The 21,736-nt window shown below is 51.8% G+C and overlaps 1 protein-coding gene across 2 annotated transcripts in view; it reads left to right on the top strand.

Annotated features, from left to right (window-relative positions):
* NTNG2 (netrin G2) overlaps positions 1 to 16,537 on the top strand; it is a 46,804-nt gene extending 30,267 nt beyond the window's left edge. The window contains exons 4-14 of one of the 2 annotated variants that reach the window (XM_053996795.1): positions 2,149 to 2,321; positions 3,956 to 3,982; positions 5,816 to 5,974; positions 8,078 to 8,146; positions 10,002 to 10,076; positions 11,065 to 11,115; positions 11,790 to 11,855; positions 12,317 to 12,391; positions 13,927 to 14,094; positions 15,010 to 15,144; positions 15,468 to 16,537. In XM_053996795.1, coding sequence (XP_053852770.1) covers positions 2,149 to 2,321; positions 3,956 to 3,982; positions 5,816 to 5,974; positions 8,078 to 8,146; positions 10,002 to 10,076; positions 11,065 to 11,115; positions 11,790 to 11,855; positions 12,317 to 12,391; positions 13,927 to 14,094; positions 15,010 to 15,144; positions 15,468 to 15,691 — 1,222 coding nt within the window. In that variant the 3' untranslated portion in view covers positions 15,692 to 16,537. The remainder of the gene's footprint in view (positions 1 to 2,148; positions 2,322 to 3,955; positions 3,983 to 5,815; positions 5,975 to 8,077; positions 8,147 to 10,001; positions 10,077 to 11,064; positions 11,116 to 11,789; positions 11,856 to 12,316; positions 12,392 to 13,926; positions 14,095 to 15,009; positions 15,145 to 15,467) is intronic. The other variant, XM_053996794.1, reaches the window with a different exon arrangement.
* The last annotated feature ends 5,199 nt before the right edge of the window (positions 16,538 to 21,736 follow it).

Below are 21,736 nucleotides of genomic sequence, written 5' to 3'. Positions count from 1 at the left end.
GGGACCAGGTGGTGGCCACCCAGGGCTGGTGTCCCCACTGTGACTGGTCCCTGACTCACAGGGTCAAACACTGGAGCCAAGCACCACCCTCCACCTCATCCCAAACTTCAGGGAAAACAAGGGGTGTGACAGTCCCTTCCATCCTTGCACCCACTCCCCTGGGGCTCCCAAACCCCCCTAGGCTGGGTGCTGAGGCCGTGCCCTGGAGCTGCCCCATCCCCTCGCCCCCATCGGAGCAGGAGGGAGGAGAGCTGCAGCTCCCGGAGCTCTTGCTCTGCTCAGGCAGGGCCCAGAGCAGCAGTGGTGAGGCTTTGACCTGCTTTAACCCACTTTAACCCACTCTCTTTGCCTGCTTTGCTCTGTCTGCTCATTTTAAAGTGAGAGAAGGAGGCCACGCTGTGTGGACGCTGAATAATTCAGAGCCAGGCTCCGCAGCACCCCGGGGCTGGGCAGCGCCTCTGCCACAGGGCTGGGACAGCTCAGCCGAAACCCTTCCTCCCCAGAGCCAAAGGGGACCTGCAGCAGCTGAAATCCAGCATCCCCCCTGGCTGTAGGCACCAGCCAAAGGCACTTCCTTGTGGATGTGGGACTGGTGGCTCAGTCCCAGGGCTGCAGTGCTCGGAGGCTGTCGGTGCTTTCAGCCGTGACGCGGCATCTCCAGCCCTCGCTCGCAAAGTGGAGCGTGCTGGCTGCGTCTGCCTCTGCTCCCTGGGCAGAGTTTTCTTCTTTCCTCCCTTTTAGAGGCTGCAAAATTCCCTCCTCTGCTTGGTCAGACATAGGGCAGGGCTGTAAGACGGGGAGAGATTGTTCATCCAGCTTATGCTTAGCCTCTGAGCGGGGTTTGCTAGAATTAAGGACAGGGAGGGGAGGGAGAGGAAAAAAAGAAACCATACATGAGGTCAGCTTATCCAGCCATGCGTGAGGAGAGCACGGCAAAGGCGGCCTCAGCGGGTCAGGCAGGTGCCTGGGGAGCTTCTCTGGGGGCTCCAAGGGAGAGGGGAGAGGCACCAGGAACAGGGGCATGAGCAGCACCAGCACCCAGACTCCCAGCTGCAAGCCTAATCCAGGCTTTTTATCCCAGTGCAGACAGAGCACAAGGAGCAGCAGGCAGGCCATGTTCCCTCTGTTTCACTCCCTTGGCTCTGCATCTCCTGAGCCCTGTAAAAGGAAGCTTTGCCCCATCAGACATCTCCACTCCTGCACAGAAGGCACAGCATTACTGTTTTCTAATGCTTCTGCTTCTGAGAGTGTAAATTATTGCACAAAGCAGGGAAAGCCATCAGGCTCTGCTAGGGATCGGCTGTCTGGAATGAAATGAGATGTTTTGGTCCCCAAAGTCTCTGTCTGATGGCCTCAGCTCGGGCCCAGGAGTCACCAGAGCCACGTGTGAGTTATGGGCTCAGGCTCTGCGCTCTGCACAAGTCACCTCCAGAGTCTGAGCAACAGGAATTATTGTGCACAGAGATAATTATTCCCTGCATACTGCACTACAGCTCATTAAAAGTTTCTTAATGTCTGCAAATTGCTGAATAGCGTTTTTAGTTGTTGCCTTCTCTGATGAGGTGGGGACTAGCTGGTGGATTCTGGTGGTGGCTTGTTGTCTGTGTTATTTTGGTCACAGCAGGCTGGGGCTGTGCTGCACGTAGGGAAGATGGTTTGTGCTGGGCAGCCTCACTCCACGGGAGAAAATGCTGCTGGCTTTGGCACAGTGCACAGGGGGCAAGGGCTGAGTGCCACCAGGGTTAGCCCAGCTCCTCCATCCAAAGCCAGAGACTGCCTCCAAGTCCAAGCCTCCATCCGAGGTAATTTCCCAGATGCCTGTAACGCCTGATGTGCGAGTGACTCCTTCCTGGTATCTCAGCTGCAGATGTTGACTTGCCATTAAACAGTCTGTGCTCCTCAGTCAGATAGTGGGAGTGAAGTGTCTCATCTTGGACAAGAGGTTGCAGATCTGCCCTGGGTGAGGAGGTGAACATTGAACCCTAGCACCAGACACCTGGGGAAAACTGCTGAGTCCAGTGAGAAAAACCTGAAGGAGGAGCAGGGAAGGGCTGACCAGCCTGGCCTCAGCACATTTGCAGCACTACACTGGAGGCAAGGAGGAGCAGCGGTAACACCTGACAGCTCTTCCCTGTCTTCTTCCTCCAGGTGTAAATGCAACCTGCATGCCAACCTGTGCACCTTCAAAGAGGGCAGCCTCCAGTGTGAGTGTGAGCACAACACCACGGGCCAGGACTGTGGCAAGTGCAAGAAGAACTTTCGCTCCAGGTCCTGGCGAGCAGGGTCCTACCTGCCTCTCCCCAACGGGTCCCCCAATGCATGTAAGTAACTGCAGGGAGCCAGCCCTGCCCTGGGCACCCACAGATGGGAGCGAGTGCTCATCTTGTCCTTGAATCAGTGCAGGATGCTCAGCTTCCCAAAGGGAAATGGGTTCTTACCCTGTCTTGGTACACAGAGAAATGGAAGAGGATCTGGTGGATGCAGAGGTGATATGGTGGCTGCTGGCAGAGGAGTGGTGACTCTAAAATGATGGTCAAAAATGGGGATGATGACCTCAGGCTAAGATATAACCACAGCTTCGGGGCAGTGCCAGTTATTGTCCTTTGACAAAGGCATTATTCAGCACAGCAGGGCTCTGGGCTGGCTCTGCTCAGCTGCAGGAGTGCTGGCTGCTCTCTGGATCCTGTCTGTGCTTGCTGATATCCCCGTGCACAGCCCCGGCCTCCTCCACGTGCTGCTGGAACACGGCTGTGATGGCGGTGGCGCGCAGGCGAGATGCAGGATGCATTCCCACCACGCTCCGAGCAGGGAACTGGGGCAGGAGACACCACAGATGGGCAGGTTCCTCCTGGGCTCCTGTCCACTCCACATTAGCAAACTTGTTTAAATGTCACGAAGCCACAGTAGCCACTCGAGCCTTTCAAGCAGCAGCTTTGAGCATTACCAAAGAGAATCTTTTCTCTCCCTCCCCCCAAATTTTTTGAAAGATTTATGTGCTTTAAGATGATCAAAGCTGAAATTCAGGCTCCAAAGGCCGTGACGGGAATGTTTTGTGTGTGCCAGGGCTGGTAGACGAGCAGGTTCTTTGAAAGGGAACGAGCTTGTCAGCTCCCACCAAGCGGCTGCATTGCTTCAAAGGAGCCTGGGAGAGTTTCTGGTGTTGACAGGCACAGACATGCTGTTCTCTCTCTTTCCCTCCCCTCCATTCCTTGTGTCTCTTCCTATTTCTCTTTTTCCTCTGCTCTTCCTTCTCCCATTCATCTTTCTTCCTATCTGTCATTCAGTCTTCTTCCTCCTCCCCACCCCAACTCTCTCTGCTGCTTCCTCCTCCCCACATCAACATCCTCTTCCTCTGCCCCAGAGGCAGCTCTCTGAAGCCCTCTGCTCTTGGTAGTCCTGCCTCTTCCATCGCTGTGCTTTGTATTCACACAGAGCTGAGACTTTCCATGATTCACCCCCACAGCAGGGAGGCCCATGGACGTGTTTAAAAACAGACTGGACATGGCACTCAGTGCCATGGTTTAGTTGATGAGGAGGTGTTAGCTCATAGGTTGGACTAGATGATCTTAAAGGTCTTTCCCAGCCTAGCTCATTCTGTGATTCTGTGATTGTTCAGACCCTACAGCTTGTCCTTAGCCCAGTGCTCCTATGTGCTTGTCCTCTGCTGGGCTGTCACAGCAGCCCAAGGAAGTGGTTAACAGAAAAAAACCATCAGCAAGGACCACGCTGGTTTTCCTTCCCCAGGTGAAAGGCTTGAGATGCCAGGAGCCCAGACAGTGTTGTCTGGCTGTTTCTGTGCTTTGACAAAAGCAGCTTTTAAGCTGTAGCAGCAAACTGATGTGCCTGTGAGCAAGCCCCCACTAATTAGCTGCTGTTCAGTCCCATGTTGTGTGTCTGTGTGATCTTCTGATGGTGTCCTGCTTCCAGTGACTGGGCTTCCTCTTGTTTTTTCCAGGTGCAGCTGCAGGCTCAGCCTTTGGCAGTAAGTAAAACCCTGACTGAAATGCTGGCATTTAACACCTCGGTGCATGATCCTTGTGGATGTCACTAGGAAAAAAAATATGGTTATTTTCTATCCATTATCATTTTCCAGGCAATAAGTCTTCCCTAATTGTGCCTCATTTTCTGTCCTGTCAAAGAGTCTCATATTTTCTTCCTCTGACTTCAGCAGCCTCATTTTGCCTCTTCCTCTGGCACGGTTTCCCCCCATGAGGTTCGTTAGTACGGCAGCCGGAAAGGAAATAAAAAAAGACTCTTCAAAATCACCAGTGCTCGCTGTGAACTCCCCCCCTTAGCCCCCCAGTACTGCAGAATTCTGCTCTGAGAAGGAGCTGGGTGTGAATTATTTGGTGTAGAACCCAGTGTGGGTCACCTTGGGCTATCAATAAAAAAGCATATAGAGTGTGTGTACATCTGTATGTACACGTGTATGCATATGAACAAATGTCTGTGAGGTGTCAGCAGCAAAAGCAGAGCTCAGCGGGGATTTCTGCTGCAAGATTGATGGCAGGAGAGGGCTCCTTATTTAACAAAGCTGGAGGTAGTTTGATATCAAAGAGCCTGGAGTTTTGGGTAAGCAGAAGCCTGGGTTTGAATGCTGTGGTGCAGAGTGCCCCTCCAGAAGGAACAAATCAGGGAGCTGAATGAATAATGAGTTCTTTGGTTTGCAGACAAGTGGGAAGGATTGGAGGAGGAATCGTTTCAGGGAAATGCAAATGCAATTAAGAAAAATGCACCTAATAGAAAAGTGGAGGACAGGTTTTCCGGGTAAATGAAGCATATTTAGATTTTTAGCAGTTAATTGCTTGAAATTTTCAAATAAAAATTAAAGGTCTCCCTTAAGTAATTTAGGATTTAAAAAAAAATGTTTAAACAGTTCAAAATATTCTTCACCATTGTCTTCAAAACCATTTTGATAACTTTTCCCCCTCCTATTTACAAAGCTTGGCATCCTCAGCACTACTTTTGTTTCCCTGGAAGCTGGGAGGGTGCTGGGAGTGATGTGCAGGAGGAGGACAGGAGGGATTTATGTCCAAGGCCAGTTAAGGAGAGATTATTTAACCCACATAGGAGACTAGAAGTGACCTAAATTAAGTATTTAAACTAGCTCAGGGCTATTATGAAATTAAGCACGATAATCTGCGTGAAGCAGTGGGACAAACAAGGACAGGAGGGCAGCAGGTGTAAGTTAAGCAGGAATTTGTGTCCCAGTGTTATTTTAGTCGGGGTTGTTGTGGGGAGCAGTGGGGTGGGATCGCTCCTGCCCAGCTCCACGGGGGCTCTGCTGACCCCCAGCCATCCCGAAATTTGAAGGGTGCCACTGGAAACAAGGGTGCCAATGGTCCTGATTGGCTTTGATGGTGCCAGGTAATTTGGGGAGGGGTGGCAGCAGGGCATGGAGCACAACTGGGCACGTGGGCACCGGGCAGTGGGAGCACAGCTTGGCCTGGGGGCTCCTTGGCACCTCCTGCCCGCTCTTCACCCCATCCCTGCCCAGACGTGCCTTCATCTCCACTTTTCAGCCTAATTGGCAATTAGTTTATGATCGAGCTGTAAGTATTTAAGCCAATATCTGCACCAGCAGAGTAAGCTGATACAGCCCCAGCCTGCAGCCCCTGCTCACACACACACACACGCCCTCACTGCGGGCAGCCTCATGGAGCCTTAATCCTGCCGGTGCCCCAGTTGTGACCACGCTGAGAAATCAGTCACCAGTTCAGCCCAGCAGCAGCCTCACGGGTGTGCAAGCTGGCATGGAAACCCACCACCCCCCCAGTAAGTGCCTCCCCTCCCAACTCTTCTCTTTGCTTGTCAGCGTACGAGCGACCGCAGCGAGTAAACACCGCCAAAACCACCACTGCAAAAACCACCACTGCCAAAACCACCACCATCACCTCAACCACCACCTCAACCACCACAACCACCACCACAACCACCAGCAGCACCCCTGTACCAGCCACCACCACCCAGCCAGGTGGGTGCCGTGCTCCCTGCCCCGCTCAGGAGCCAGGACTCTGCTCCCAGGCTCCTCTTTCAGCTGCTGTGTCGGTAGCCGTGGATCTCTGCTCTGTAGGATGATAAAGGGACATGGATAAAAATCACCCTGACTTGGCTCACTTTCAGCTCACCAGGCAGCCCTGGTTTGCTGTTGTCTCTGGCACAGCTGCCAGAGATGCTGTCACAGCTCCATGACAAGCAGGGCAGGAAGGCAATGAAGAGTTTTTTGATCCATAATAAATTTAAACCACGTATTTCTCTGTGAGGAGAGGGGAATTGTACCCCATCCTGCTCTATCCCTGACCTCCCACCACTTGCCACCAGACTCAGAGCAGCCCACAGGTTTTGCTGTGTCCTTGCTGGTTGTCCCAATCCTGCACCAAATCCCTGTGGCCAAACTCATGGAGGTACTGCAGGTGCAGTTTTCCTATTGCAGAATTCCAGCATTCCCCAGGTGGCTGCTGTCCAAGCAGCCGGGGAGCGTGCAGGGCTGGAGCTCACACACGTGCCAGAAACATCCATTCCTAATTTCTGAAATCACCCAGTGGAGGAAAACTTTTGTCCTTTTCCTGGGGGTTCCTCCTTCCCTCCCCCTGTGAACAAGGAGACAGCGTTTCTCCTTGTCTTTTGGAAATGAGCAGATAAAACTTAACAGCAGGACATTTTTTTAAGCTGTTCATGGGGGAATTAGACACGCATTCCTCCCTTTGCCATGCTTTCAGGGCCTGATATTTCCCAGGAGGACGTTTTACACCCACAGCATGTTAGTAACAGTCTGTCTGGGGGAGCTGCCAGAAGCCAGTCAAAGGGATGAGGAAGCTTGATTGCATGTTTATGCAAATATAGATATATTCATGGAAGTACCCTGCTTGAGGAGTTAATCAGGGAGCCAAGGGTTTAGGTCCAGCTTCCATGGAGTTGGAGTGACCCTGGAAAAAGAGTGCAAGGCTCAGCTCTGTTAGGAAGAGCTCCTTACCCAGATCCATGCTGCACCTGTGCAGGAGGAGGTTCATCCACACCCAGCATGGAGCTCAGCCCATCCCCACGGCCCCAGCAGGGCCAGGTGATCTCATCTGCATCCACACAATGCACTTGGGCTGATCTGATTTTTATCCATGCTCACCTGTAGTGACATTTTAGGGCTGTGTTGTTTTTTTTTTTTTTTTTTTTGCTGTGTTCCTGTGGGTAGCTGCTTGGTGTGTCTCTTGTATGATTTGCAGTGCTCTGCCTCTGTGGCACCTCTGGCACAGGCAAGGACGGTGTCTCTGGGGAGTTGGGGTGCTGGGGGTAACCTCTCCTGCCAGGCTGCTCTGAGGGACCTGAGAGACATCACAGGGTTTATTCCTTCTCCAAAACCTGCTTCCTGGGCAGAGAAAATGTTCTCCTAATGCTTTCATTAACTGATGGTAAGGGACAAAATTAATAAATTGCAGTCCAGCTGCCAGGTTGTGGCTCGATACAGCCAGGCCTGAGCTGTGAGCTCCTCACCCCCGTCCAGATCCCCATCTGTGCTTCTGCAGAGCCAGGTGCCACCCCAGGACAGTGTGCCTGGGAGTGGTGACAGTCCCTGGAGGGGCTGCTCCACAGAAGAGGGCAGCCAGCAGCTCAAGGACCTGCTCCTACCTGGGCAGCATGAGGGGTTTGGTGCCAAAGGTCCACTGTGTGTCCTTGACCAGCAATAGGAAATCAAGGCACATCTTAATTCTGATCTGCTTTTGGCCAGAGATGTTCTTCCTCCTCCTCCTCCATGCAAAACAGAAAGTATTTCTGTAAAACCATGACATTCCCAAGGTTCTGCAGATCTAATTCACCTGGGCCTCAAGGGAAACACTTTGTGAAAGAGGTGACCCCCTGAACTCCTGGCAGGACACATTTGCAGGAGGTGGCCCCCAAGCAGAGTCAGAATTCCAAAGAGAGATACTCTGTTGTAACCCCCCTTCTGAATTATAGAAGCTTTAAAATCCCTCCTTGCTTTAAAGCCAGACATTTAAACCAGTCCTGCCAGAGCTCTGCCCCATCCCTACACTGTTTCATCCTCTAATTGTCTTCTGCCCTCTGAATTTCTGCTTCCCACCATAAGCAAGCATCACCAGACCAGCCTCTGAGTTTGCTGCCTCTGTGCCCGTGACAGAAACACAGAAAAAATCAGGTATTTAAAGGCAGCCCGACGTGTTTTTCCCTTCTCCTCGGTGCCTCCGCACACCAGTGGGTAGCAGCTCGGCAGAAGCAGCGTGGCACGTAGGCTAGAGGAGTAGATTAGATTTGGGTTGTCTCTGGGATGCATGGAGCTGCTAGACATCTGCTTCCTTTGGCTGCTCGTGGTGTTTTCGTGGTCAAGGTGGAGCTGTGGTCGTGCTCGTAGGATGCTTTGTGCACCCGGTCGTGCGGTGAGAGGGGAGAGAGGGATGAGTTCATGGGCAAGGCATGGGGTCTGAAGGCACTGGAAGCTGCCAAAGTGGGTAGAAGGAAGAGAAATCACAGAGTTACCCTTAGGAGGATGAATTAAGTGCTATTCTCCTTTGCCTTCTGCAGTTGTGTTATTTCAAAGCCTTCCTTGAAGCCTGTCAACTTCTTCCTTGCCATTTGTTACATTTTTTCCCCATGTTCCAATAAGAAAAAAAAAACCACCACACCAAAAAAACCCAAACTTTACTATTTTAATTTTTTCTTTTCCTACTTCAATTTTCTTCCCTCTGGTTCGTGGCAGTCTCAGCAGTGCCACTTCACCTCTGGGAAAAAACAGGACCAGCCTGAGCCCTGCTGGGTGGTCACAAACTCCAGCAGAAACTGAGCATGGACAGCCTGGCTTTGGGGAGGTCCTGCAGGAAAGGGATCCCTAAGAAGGACTTTTCCAGGCTGCTCCCCCACTCCTCCAGTGCTGTTTGCCCCAGTGGTTTTTGCTATGAAATGTGACTTCTTGGTTCAATTTATTCCACTTCCTCAGAAGGCCACCAAGAGCAGCAATATCCATCAGAGCCACCCATTTTTATGAAGTGGGTCTGGGGCAAAATATGTCTCTCTCCCCCTCCCAAAATGTAAAACTGTCCTTTATGGCCCAGAGCTACAAAGGGAAAGGTTCTCAGGATAATGAGCATTAATAATTTTCTTGGCTCTGTAAATGCGATTGAGTGGAGGTGTATGTGAATGACTAAAAAGCAAAATGCCTCCAGGGCTGTTTTTTATTGTGACTCTAATTAAACCCTTGCCAATTTGCACAGGGGTTTTTTCATATTCTCTTTAACACCGTATTAATATCAATTGGTTTCCACTTTCCAGCTGAAAAGGACAATGTCTATCACCTTCTCTTAGAGCTTGTCATTAAAAAAATAATCTTTTTTTTTCTTTTTTATTCGGTATTGTTTATCATCCCCTTGATGAAGCTGGGAAATCACATTTCTCTCCTACTCGGGTTTGTCCTTTGAAACTTGGCAAGAATCAAGAGATTTTTTTTTTCCCTCCTCCTCCTTATGTTACCCAACTGGAGCTTGAAATTAATAATATGGCTTTTAAAATTTTTAGTCCCTGGTTTGTTTTCTAGCAAACCTGAAGATTGTTACCAATATTGAGAAGCAGGGGAGGGGGATGGAGCCAGTGGGGGTGAGGGTTTGCTGGGAAACCAAACAAGTGAGCTATAAAATTTCTTGCTGGTTCAACTTCTCTGCCGTGGTTGGAAATTCTTTGATTTGTATTTCTGAGGGAACAGCAGAGCCTGAAGGAGGGCGTGGAAGCTGGGATTGGAAACCAGGGCTTGGTGCCTCCATCCCAGGTGTGTGTGCTGTTCCTCAGCCGTTATTTCAAAGCAGAGGGATGCAGGGCAGTGGCTCAGATGTGAACACAGGGCAGCTCAGCACACACTGCCCCTCACAGTTCTGCTGCCTAAAGACCCCCGTGGCACAGGGCTGGGTGTTGGATCTGGGGCTCTGACTCCCTGTGGGAATGCTGCAGGGCTTTTTGTGGGATGCCAGCTCCCCCAGTAACACAATTTTCCCTTTGATCACTGCAAGACTACCCCGGCTTGTCAGCGGCTGCCCCGCTTCAGGTGGGCTCTCCCCCGGCCAAGGCTGGCCCAGGAGCACAAGGTAGGAGCCACAGGGCTGAGCTGGGTCCTGCCAGCGAGAACCAGCTCAGAGAATATTTTAGTTTTTAGCTCTGCATCTGTGTTTTCCATGCCTCTCTCCTCCTCCTGCCCAGCAAAGAGCTCAGGGCTTGTCTGTGCCCCGCACGCAGCTGGGTTGAGCCTCGGGGTTCAGTCCTGTACACGAAAGATGAGGATGGTGAGTGGTAGAAGGGATTGTTCACAGCTTGCTGTGGTGTGAATGGAGAGGATCATGGAAATCCTGTCATGTCCCGAGGCCAGAGCCTGTTTGTAGAGCAGAATCTCCCTGTGAGTGGATAGGCCTGTGTCGTTTAGAGCACAGATCCTTCTAGTGCACTTCCTCGCTCAGTCTCCCCCGTGACTGCCTGAGGTGCTCCAGGTGGGAGCCTTGGGAGGTTTCTCTCTGCCTGTTGAGGCTGAAGCTTCTCCTCCTCAGGGTTCCCACCACACACACGCTTTGGTAGCTGCCCTGGCGCTCAGCTCCCGTTTCCCACCCGAGTTTCCTGTAGCTCACTCCAGCGTAGACTTTAGCATCCCTCCTGTGCAGATCACGGCACCCTGGGCCTGTCTGGCCTCACAGAGAGGCAAAGCTGCTTTTGCTGCAGTAACAAGGGCTAAGCTACACCAAGGGGCCAGGAGTGCTGACAGCCTTGACAGTGCTCTGCAGATCTGGCTTCTCTCTGTGCCTGGGCAGTGTCAGGACCACGTGCCAACACTCAGCCATCCAACGCTTCCCCTTAGGAATATTTTTCCTGCCTCTCTTCACACTTACAGATGCTAACTTTGAGGAGACTTTGTCTCTCCTTCCTGCTTCAGCACATCCTCAACCAGATACAGCTGCAGTGGCCCAGCCTAGACACCTGCCTAGAGCTTCCAGTGTCCCTTTGCCACCCTGTTAAGCAAACCAGGGGGGTTCTGTTTTAAATCTGATGTTCTCTCTGATGCCACCTGTGATGACCCACCAAACACAGCAGCACTTGGACAGAAGCCGAAGCCACCAGAGCCTCCCGAGAACATGCGAGGTAAGGCCAGGCCTGTCCCCCAGGCTGGGACAGGGCACGTTTCTCCCTCAGGGCCACAGGCCAGGACACCCAGCTGTCCTCAGCACGCCCCACATTGTACAGTCTCCTACTCAGAGGGTCCAGCTCAGCTTCAGCTCTGCTCATCCAGCCCCAGGGAGGTCTTTTTTGGGATGTTTGGGGCCAAGGAAAGCCATGGAGACCAGCAGGGCCCGGTACCACAGCAGCTTCAGGGATGGTGCTGGAGCAGGAGCACCCTGACCATGGCTGAGCCCATGGGGAGCAGGGCCACCTCCTGCCACCACTGTCACTGTGAGGATGTGACCGAGACTGGTGGCTGGAGCTGGCAATGCCCACCCAGGGCCTCCCTGAACAGCACTTGCAAGAGCATGAGCTCCATGAAAAATCCAATGGATCCAGAACCCAGTTCCAAACACCCCGGGGCACCTCAGTGCTGCTCAACCTCACCGGGCTCGACAGAGCGCAAAACCTCCCCAGGCTTGGTGGCCTTTACCCCCAGTGCTGGGGCATTCTGTGTGGGTCTGGCTGGCAGCACAACCCCCAGGGAGCCCCGTTCCAGCTGGGACAGCCCTTTAGCCTGAGGAAACACGGGAAACATGGCCCTGGGAGCCCCCTCCCCAGCACAGCTCTCAGACCTGTTCTATCCTCTGGCGTAGCGGCTCCGAAGAGCAAACCAGGGCGCACAGCACACTCTGCAGGCAAGAAGCACAAGAAAAAGACAGGTACGTGCTGCTGGGGAAGGGCCAGGCCGGAGCAGCTCCTGCTCTGCAGGTCCCTGTAGCAACCCCTGCCAGATGCCACCTTCGAGGCACTCCTCATCGCGGATTTTTGGGTGCCAGCTGGCCTGACGTCCGTGGCCAGTAGAAAATGGTTTTGTTAAGTTGTAGATCCTCGTCCCAAACCACGCCACCAAGCACCCACAAAGGGGGCAGGTGTGAGTAGCTGCTCCCAGCCCTGCAGCAGCGTTGTGCATCGAGTTATTCGTGCATTGAGTGTTTCATGCATCAGACTTTGAGGAGGGGAGGGGAAGAGGAGAAATGTAGCAGCTACCAGGTGTCTGCTGCAGAAATAGATGCCAGTGCTGCCAGCACGGTGCTCTTGGTTCGGCATTGCTCTCGTGGCACGGGAGGACAGGGGGTGGTGCTAAGCAGTGAGAAAAAGCCGTTCTCTGATTTTTCTCAAGCATCCTCAAAGAGCTCAAAACTCATCCGGCTCAAACCAAACGCTGGCCCAGTGGCTCCCATTGAAACATACAAAGGTAAGCGGAGGGAGGGAGGTGCTCCAGGGCTCCCTGACCTCACTCAGGTGATGTGGTCCTGCAGACTCAGACATGGAGAAGGTGGGGAGGGTCTGTCTGAGTCGTGGTTAGCTGTTGGCTGTGTGTAGTAGTGCTTCCCTAGTCTGAAACAACACCTGGGAATTGCAGCAGGCACTATTTGAGCTGAAATTCTTTGGATATCACTTGATGAAGCAGAAGTTACTTCACAGAGATCACAAGAGTGATCCTCCTCAGGCAGCTGTGAACCATGGGGAAACCTCAGCCCTGCTCCTTTTTCCCTGGTCATCATGTCATTCATCACATCTCCTCCTGCAGTTGCATGTGCATGCCAGCCCACAGCCTTCCCTGCCATCCCTCCGCCATCCTTCAATGTTTAATGTTCTGCTTGGAACAAAGCCCCAGCTCCAAACCTCTCTCCAAGGCTCTGAAAGCTCAGACCTGGCTGAGACTGTTTCTGCTCATGTTATCCCCTGCCCTTGCTGGCTGGGAACCTCGTGACCAGGCCAGCTGGGCCACAAGTCACCTCCTTTTCTCCTGAGTTGCACATCTCATTATATAAACTCACATATCTATAAACTCCCGGTAAGATCTAGCACCTGGATCTGACACTGCAAGGTTCTCACCATCCCAAGTCATGCTAACAAAAAGCAAACACAAGAAGCACAAAATCCAATCCCCCTGACTACAAATTCACCCACAGATTGTTTTCTAACAGGTGCCCACAGCTGAGAGAGGTCAGCCCTGGGGATGGGAGCACTTGGCCAAGTGATGGTGGCATCTCCCACCCCACCAGCAGCCTTTGCAGGCTGTGCTGTGCCAGGAAACCCTGGTTCAAACCTGTCCACCAGCTGTTGAAGGATCCCACACAAGCCACACTGCCTTGCATAGGCTTATTTTAAACATTTAACCTGAGAGCCAGCACTCTTCACAACAGAACGGTACAACAGGAAAGGGCTGAGGAGGGATACAGAGGGGAGAAGGAGAGGCTGTGAGGTTTTAGCTGGACACGCAGCAGCTCCATCTCCACTAGAGCACCCTCTGCCAGCCCCATCCCACGGGCCAGTCCCCTCTGTTCCCCAGCGAGGCAGAGCCTTTGCCAGGGCTCCTCACAGGTCCTGCAGCCTCCCCAGGGCCAAACCCAGGCTCTGCTCATTAACAAGGCAGCTCTGTAATTAACATCTGGCTCCCCTCCACTGCCTGCTCCCATAATTACGCAGTTTCTGAAAGAAATCATCCTGGGATTGCAAGGGGCTGGCTCCTGCCTGTCCACACCTCAAGATTACAGGGACCCTGACCCTGCTCTTCTCTGAGTGATGATTTCCAGCCCGATCTCCCCATGCTGGTGGAGAACTGTGTGCACTCCTCCTGCCCAGCACACCCCAGCCCTGCTCTGGCAGTGGCCACGGCATTCCCTCCGGCAGGACCCTCCTCCACAGTGGCTCCTCTCCCCCTCCCAGCACGAGGGAAGGCGCTCCATCCCCATGTCCCCAGCTGTCCCCTCCTCTCCTCCACAGACTGCGAGTGCTACGGCCACTCCAACCGCTGCAGCTACATCGACTTCCTGAACGTGGTGACCTGCGTGAGCTGCAAGCACAACACGCGGGGCCAGCACTGCCAGCACTGCCGCCTGGGCTTCTACCGCAACAGCTCCGCCGAGCTGGACGACGAGAATGTCTGCATAGGTGAGCAGGAGAGTGGCTGCATGGGTGGGAACAGAGTGTCTGCATGGGTGAGCACAGAGTGGCTGCATGGGTGGGAACAGAGTGGCTGCATGGGTGGGAACAGAGTGTCTGCATGGGTGAGCACAGAGTGTCTGCATGGGTGGGAACAGAATGGCTGCATGGGTGAGCAGGGAGAGTGTCTGTGTGTGTCTGTGTAGGTGAGCAGGCAGGGTGTCTCCACAGGTGAGCAGGGAGAGTGTCTGTGTAGGTGATCATGGAGGATGTCTGCATAGGTGAGCACAGGGAATGTCTGCATAGGTGAGCACAGAGTGTCTGCACAGGTGAGCACGGCCCCAGCAGGTCCTCGCTCTGTGAGTGGGCTGCATTCAGCCCCTCTCTGGAGGGTGTGAGGCCCACCTGCATGCTCAGCAAGGATGGCAGCTGGTACGGTCTCTGCAGCCTGCCAAGGCATCTCTTCCCTGAAAACAAAGCTTAAAAGTTAGAATCACGGTTTGGGTTGAAAACTGTCTAGTTCCACACCCTGGCATGGGCAGGGGCACCTTCCACTAGCCCAGGCTGCTCCAAGCCCTGTCCAACCTGGCCTTGGACTCTTCCAGGGATCCAGGGGCAGCCACAGCTGCTCTGGGCAAACTGTGCCAGCACCTCCCCACCCTCACAGTAAAAAATCTTTCTGATGGAATTCAGATGCCTCGCTCAGCCAGGAAGGGCTCAGCTCCAAAGAGGGGTGGCTTTGCACCCGTGGCTCTTTGCACTGTTGGGGCCTCTTAGGCCAACGTGTCCTCCCAGCCCCTTGGTCTCTAAGCTCTGTTCCATAGCACATCTCCAGACCTCTCCAAAGCCCCGGCCCCTCCCTCAGGGACCTGCTGGCACAGAACCCCAGGCAGGACAGGCTCTGACCTCCCTGTCTTTGGGCAGAATGTAACTGCAACCAGATCGGCTCCATGCACGACCGCTGCAACGAGACCGGCTACTGTGAGTGCAGGGAAGGAGCCACGGGGCCCAAGTGCGACGACTGCCTGCCCAACTACTACTGGAGACAGGGCTGCTTCCGTGAGTACCCGGCTGCAGGGCCAGGGGAGCTGGGAGATGCCTCCAAACAGGAACAGGATCTCCAGCATTGTTGGCTTGGGTGCCCCATGACGCTCGGGGTGCAGGGTGAGCAGATTCCGGCCATTCCTCCCAAATCTAAAATTATTTTATAGCTTTGGCCACGGAGTTTGCACTCCTCCACTGCATTCTGCTGGACTTGGAACTGCTCTAGCGCTGGGAGGGCGGGAGGATTTAACCCCTAGGAGGTAAAATCTAGTTCCTGCAGCAGCCAAGGGGTTTAACACCGCAGGGTAACGCCTGCACCTCTCCCTGTCACCCTGCAGCCAATGTCTGCGATGACGAGCTCCTGCTGTGCCAGAACGGCGGCACCTGCTACCAGAACCAGCGCTGCATCTGCCCCGTGGGCTTCAAGGGCGTCCTGTGCCAGCAGTCCAGGTGTGAAGTGGACAAAAAGGACTGTGACGGTGCTCCCGCTGCCGGCGGCAGCCTGGCCGCCGTGGCCCTGGGGGTGCTCGCCCTGCAGCTGCGAGGCTGGGTGGAGCTCTGAGGCTGCACAGGGAGCCCAGCCCGGGGCGTCACCCGAGGGACCTGGGGACACCGAGGTGTCGGGTGGCCGTCCCCACCGCCTCCTCCGCCTTCCTTCACGCTAAGGACTTGCACAACGTCTTTCGGTCCACTTTCCAAGCAGAGAGGTACGCAGGGAGCCCGGCGCTGGCTGCTGCCCGCGGGGCCGGCCCGGTGTCCCCGCGCGGTGACACGGGGACCGCGCAGCCCGTGCGGGGCGCGGCCCGCCCGCCCTCCCTGCGCGCGGGGACTGTCCCGCTCCGCACGGCGCGGCCCGGGGCCGCCGGGGCTCCGGGCAGACAGTGCCGCGATCCGAGGGATGGTTTTTTTTATGATTACTTTATTTACTTTGGTATAGGCTGGGGTGTTGTTTTTTTATTTTTCCCTCCTCTTAGCGTCCTGGTTTGGAAGAGCCTGTCGTGACAACTGCAGGAGCCCCAGCACACAGCAGGCAGGGGACAGGAGGGAGGGGAGAGGGGACTCTGGTCCATCCCTGCTGCGTAGTCCCACATCCCACCACGGGCCTGGCCTGGCCACGCACATACTGTTGCCTACGACTGTAGTTGCTGCATTGATTTTGTATTTTCATGGCTGGGTTTTGTTTTCTTGCACTTACAGAGAACACAGGGGCCGTGAGGCATTTGGAACGTGAGGAGTGCAGTGTCTTATCCACACATGTCCGTATGGTGTACGGGTCAAATACTTCTTTTGGTAGAGACTTATTTTTGTTTGGATTAAATGTTATAACAGAACCACGACCTGAAGGGACATTTTACCATGAGCATTTGATTCTGGTGTATCCTCCTCCAGTAAAGCAACTATTAATGGCTGCTTGATCACCACGTTTTCCTTTTTGTGTGCACAGTTAATTACAGGTAAAGACTTATTTTTGGATTCATAATGTCCTCTTGTGTTTTCTGAGTCACTACCAAGGTGCACCACATGGTGAGGGAGAGGGGAGGGAGAGAGAGGTTGCCTCATCACTGAGAGCTGTTAATTATTTCTCCTAATTACTTTGCTGAGCCTAGGTTAGACTACTAACTGTAGACAATGAGCAAAGTCTGAGTGATATATTAAGCACTGGTCTTGTGTGAAAAGGCCATTTCCAAATGAGCCTGCAGCAGGAAAAGGCTGGCTAGTGCAGGGATGCTTCTCTACTGGGATTTCAGCTGTCCCAACCCCACTGCAGCCCCCTCCAGCTGGTGTCATGATGCACCTTTGCAGAAAATGCTGTATTTTAAAGCAACCACAGCCAGTATTTTTAAATAGCAATATAGAGCTCACAGGGATTATATTAACTCATTAGGGCTCATAAACATGCTCCTGTCTGAGGAGACATTTACAGCCAATCACATAAATGAAGGCAGGAGAAACCAGAGACAAGAAGTAATTCAGATCAATGGGAATGTCATAAACACAGGAGCCCTGGTGTTGTCATATCCAAATACTTACAAAGCCAGGAGATGATTGAGTGCAGGTTTAGAAGATGGGGGACACCCCCAAGTCCAGCTTGTTCAGTTCTAGGCTGGTCTCTTTGACAGGTGAGCAGCCTTGGTCCCAGTCCCAGTTCTGTGACGCTCCCAGAGCCAGCCCAGGAGCCCCACATAATCCAGGCTTCAGCCCCACTGGCATTTCCAGGTCTGGTGTCCTTGCCTGAGTGGAGCTCTTCTCTGAGAGCTTCTCTGTCAACATCTGCTCTCTTCCAGCACCTTCTCTCCGTGGCCCTGTCCCTGCAGCCCATCCTGCTCAGGGATGCCAGGAGCAGCCCGGGTTTCAAAAGTGCATGAACCCACAGCATCCTCCAGCCCTAACTCTGGATACTGAGCACTCAGCCAGTGCCACCAAAACCCAGCCCCTGCACGGAGAGGGGACAGCGAGTCTGAGCTTTGGAAAAGGAGGGAAAACCACGAGTGAAGGTGCAGGTGGATATTGTCACTTCAAAGAGCAACACACATTGTGAGCAGGATTTAACATCACAGAGGCAGAGCACAGGGCTTAGTTTACCCACCAGAAAGTAAAAGAGGGTGCAACTCACCCTGATTTGATCCTTGAGGCAGCGGGCTGGCCCCAGCATTGCCTCCCTGGCCTCGGCACAGTTGGTTGCTCTCTGTTAGACACTCACTCTTCTTTGTGCTTTCTGACTGCAGCAGACCTTAAATATGTTACTGTTCTTACAAGCAATAGCAAAGACTAACAAGATCAAGATCTCTAATGGCACTTCTGGAGGGTGAAACAACATTCTCCTTTGCCTGCACTACTGTTTTTCTCTAGAATATTAGATTAAGCAACAGAAAATTTACCACTTCATAAAGCCAGCCAAACTCTGTGCCCAGCAGATTCCCTGGAAATACACACTTTTATTGCAGGAACGTGCCAAGCAGCAGCACCAAATTCCTGTAGAAAAGAACCTCAGAAGGGCACAACAAAGCTCAGACCAGTCCAGGAATGAAGGCTGCTGAAAACTACACTCGGCCTTTCTAGGTTTGGGGCTTTGCTCTCGGTTGGTTGGGTATTGGCTGTTTGGCTTTGGGGTTTTAGAGTCACACATGCTGTAGAACTTGGAATCACAAAATGCAAGCCACTGCATGGCAGAAAAGAAAATCTCTCTCACAAAACTTACTTTTAGTATTCAAGAAAACAATTTAAGGCTTCTGAAAGCTTCAGCACTGAAGACCCATTAACTGCAGACATCTGTTAGCAGGGTGTCTGCACAAAGAGAACAGAGCATTACTGAAACAACACAGAGAAGCCATCACTGCAAGTACCCACAGATCCCAAAGTTCATCTTTAAGGCAGAAGTTTTGTACATCAGTTATTGCTTTCAAATGGGAGAAGCTGTGCAATGAGCTTGATACTTTACTTGTGGAAAGGTTACCCAAAATGTACTTCTCCTTCTGAGAAAAGCCACTTGTGCTCTTTCAAGAGGTTCCATGTGCATCCTGTCACCAGCATTTGATTAGTTTGGAAAAGTTTTTAAATTACACTTCTGTCTGCAAAAAGTGACCTCTCCAAACAGCACAAGTAGAGCTTTTGATTTTTCTTGTTTACCTCAAATTCTACTCTGATTTTAACTATTCAGAGTTCTGACAAATCTAAACAACCAAAAGCCCCAAGGCAAGAAAAACCTTCTTGATGCACATTTGCTCACTTGCCAGGTAAAATGTTAAAGCTACAGTTCCTGGGAGCTGGAGACAGGAGCGGGGAAAGAATTCCATTGGCAGTCCCCAGGTATGTTATTTGTTTTTTTAAAGATGAGGCAGCAGACATCTCATCTGCAAGTGATGCGTGAGGAGCCCTGCAGAGGCTGGAGGAGCGAGAGAACCAACACTTTTTAATGGGAATAAAGTGGTCTCACTGCCCTGTTCTGCTCTGTAATTTGCTTTCATGAGAAGCCTCAAATGTAAATAAAACAAAGTATAAGGGAAGAGCTGAATGTTCTTGCTCAGAAATAAGAGCAGAGCTGGGTTTTGGAGAGCTTTATATCCACATCTTCTCAGCCCTTCTGGCTGGGAGCTGGAGAGTTTGGCCACGATCACACAGAAAATGGCTAAAAATCACATCCTGATTTGAGATGCAGAGAAAAGCTTCAGACCCTCCTGAAGGCTCCTTTGGCATTTTGATTCTCGAGGTGTTGTAACAAGTTTCACTGCAGGGTGAAACGTGTGAGAAAAGCCTAAACCCACCACATAACTGCCAGCAACAATACCAAGCTCCAAAAGCTCCATCCTGACCCCACTCTGTGCCACTCCAGGGGTTAAAATAGAGGGGAAACTGACGGGGCTTCTCTGTAGCAAAGGAAGTTCTCCCTTCATGCCATAGGAAATCAGTGGCAATGTTGCACAGCTGCACCAGGCTATAAAATCAGGTTTTCTATGTTTCCCCAATACCAGATATAATGTGCTCTCAGACCACCTTCATTTCTATCATGCTTTTCCTGGCAGTTGGTGGCAAATTAGCCAAGGGCTGAGCAGCAGACAGGTACATATGGCCAGGAGGTCTCATGTCAGTGATATTCAATGTACAAGGCTGCTCAGCTTACATTTATTTGCACGAAAGAATAAGGCACTGGGCTCCTTTCCAAGCAGCTTAAAAAGACAAGAAAGGAGACCCGTTGTGGCAAGAGACTGTATTATATCATTAACATTATAAATTCCATTTACAATCCAGCAGTCATTTCATCCATCATTTATTCATGCACAATGGATAGAGCGTCTTGCAGTTTTAGGACCTCTGTTCATCCAGGGGGCTGCTGTGAATGAACAGCCCAGCTCCAGTTTTGGCTACTCTGGTCTCTGCCTTCTCACCATGCTTCAGAGACTGCCAAAAAGCAAAAGCCAGCTCTGGAATTACTGGAGTTCCAGGTTATTTTTCAGGTGTTTTCTGGGAATGTTGTTTAGCTCCAGTTGATGTAGTCACAAGTTGTGTGTTGCTCTGGAAGCCCAGGCTGCTCCGTGCTTCCCCCCATGAGTGTAGCAGGGGTGGGGGCTATTCCCATTCCATGGATTAGCAGAAGTGCCTTGCCAGCCTGCACCCCTGGCTCCCAGCTCCTGTGGCACCACTCATTAGACCCAGCTGCTAATTAGTTGCTGCCCCAGGAGACCACTGTAAGGACTCTCAGTCCCAGCAGCACTGGCAGTGTGAGTGGAGAGACTGGCAGGAAGGAGAGGCTGATGTCCCCCATGGCCCCACAGCAGCCTGGCACAGCTCTTGGGAAGGCCAAGCACAGTCCAGTGGCACCTTCAGCTCTCAGCACACCTTGGGCCCACCCAGCAAGGAGCCAACACCTCCCTCCTGCACTTCTCAGGGCAGATAATAAACTGATAAATGAAGAGATAAAATTGCTGGTTTCCCTCTGGTGCCCCACAGGCAGCCCAGAGCAGCTGGGAAAGCAGCACAGCACAGGGCACAGTGACCCAGAGCTAAGGAACACAGACTAGACAAGTACCTGCCGTGCTCTCACAGCACCAGGAGTGGGAGCAATGACATGGAAAACAATTACAGCAAACCTTAAAGGAAAAAGGAATAACCAGTTATACCCCACCCTTACTGCAAAGCCTATTTTGTGTACAAAGAATAAATCAAAAAAACCTCCACACTCTGAAAACCCCTGAACAAAACATAGTCCAGCTCTTACAAAAGACTTTCCCTCCTTCCCAAGAACAAAGAGGGGACTGGCTTTGCACTGAGAATTAAGCTCCAAGCTTGGAAGCCTCTCTATAAAAACCTGGATACTGCTTCTTCCAAAGGGTTTTGGCACAACCTCCAAATAAAGTGTTTTACATAAAGTTGAGTATGTTTCTTTACTGATTTTTCCAACTTTAACACTCTGTAACTACTGAAAAGCCTCTTCCAAGGGCCACCAGCTCTGAGGAGTTATAAATGACTACAGCAAGTCTCTACTCACAGCTTACACACTGGGAACAGCAGAGAATTTATGAAAATTGTGCCTGATCTGTTGGTTCCTCACTGCAGATCTGAGTCAGTGATAAGCATGCTTTGGATTGGATTTTGCTAGGTTTTCCATGTTACAGGTATAAACAACAGGAGAAAAAACTAAAGATTTTTTACAAACCTACTCTGAGTAGTTTGTGAAGAGGGAAAAGTGTTGTAAGTGCAATAACCCAAGCATTTTTAAATTGACAAATACAGGACTAATGATACTGACTGACATGGCAGCAATAATCTACTGCTGAAGACTGACAACTTAAGTCAGCTAATTCTAGTATTAAACCAGCAAAAACGTCTGAGCCACTGAACACACCTCAAAGATGCTTTATGGAAAAACACAGGCATTATAGAGTACAACATAAATGAAATGTTAAGACAAAATTCCTTCCAGCACGTGGCAAGTACTGCTCTCAGAACATGTTCTGAAATGCAGGCTAAGGAGGAAGAAAACTAGAACAAAAGTTTCACAAAAACATTCTTGTGACCAAATTGCATTTAATAACCAGAAAAGCATTTCTTCACTCATTTTGTTGCCAGCTTCACTTTATTTACATCATGACAGTCCAAATGGCTTCCACAG

This window comes from Vidua macroura, chromosome 21 (assembly GCF_024509145.1).
Source record: "Vidua macroura isolate BioBank_ID:100142 chromosome 21, ASM2450914v1, whole genome shotgun sequence".
Lineage (NCBI taxonomy): Eukaryota > Metazoa > Chordata > Aves > Passeriformes > Viduidae > Vidua > Vidua macroura.
This window is presented reverse-complemented; position numbering and strand designations above follow the sequence as displayed.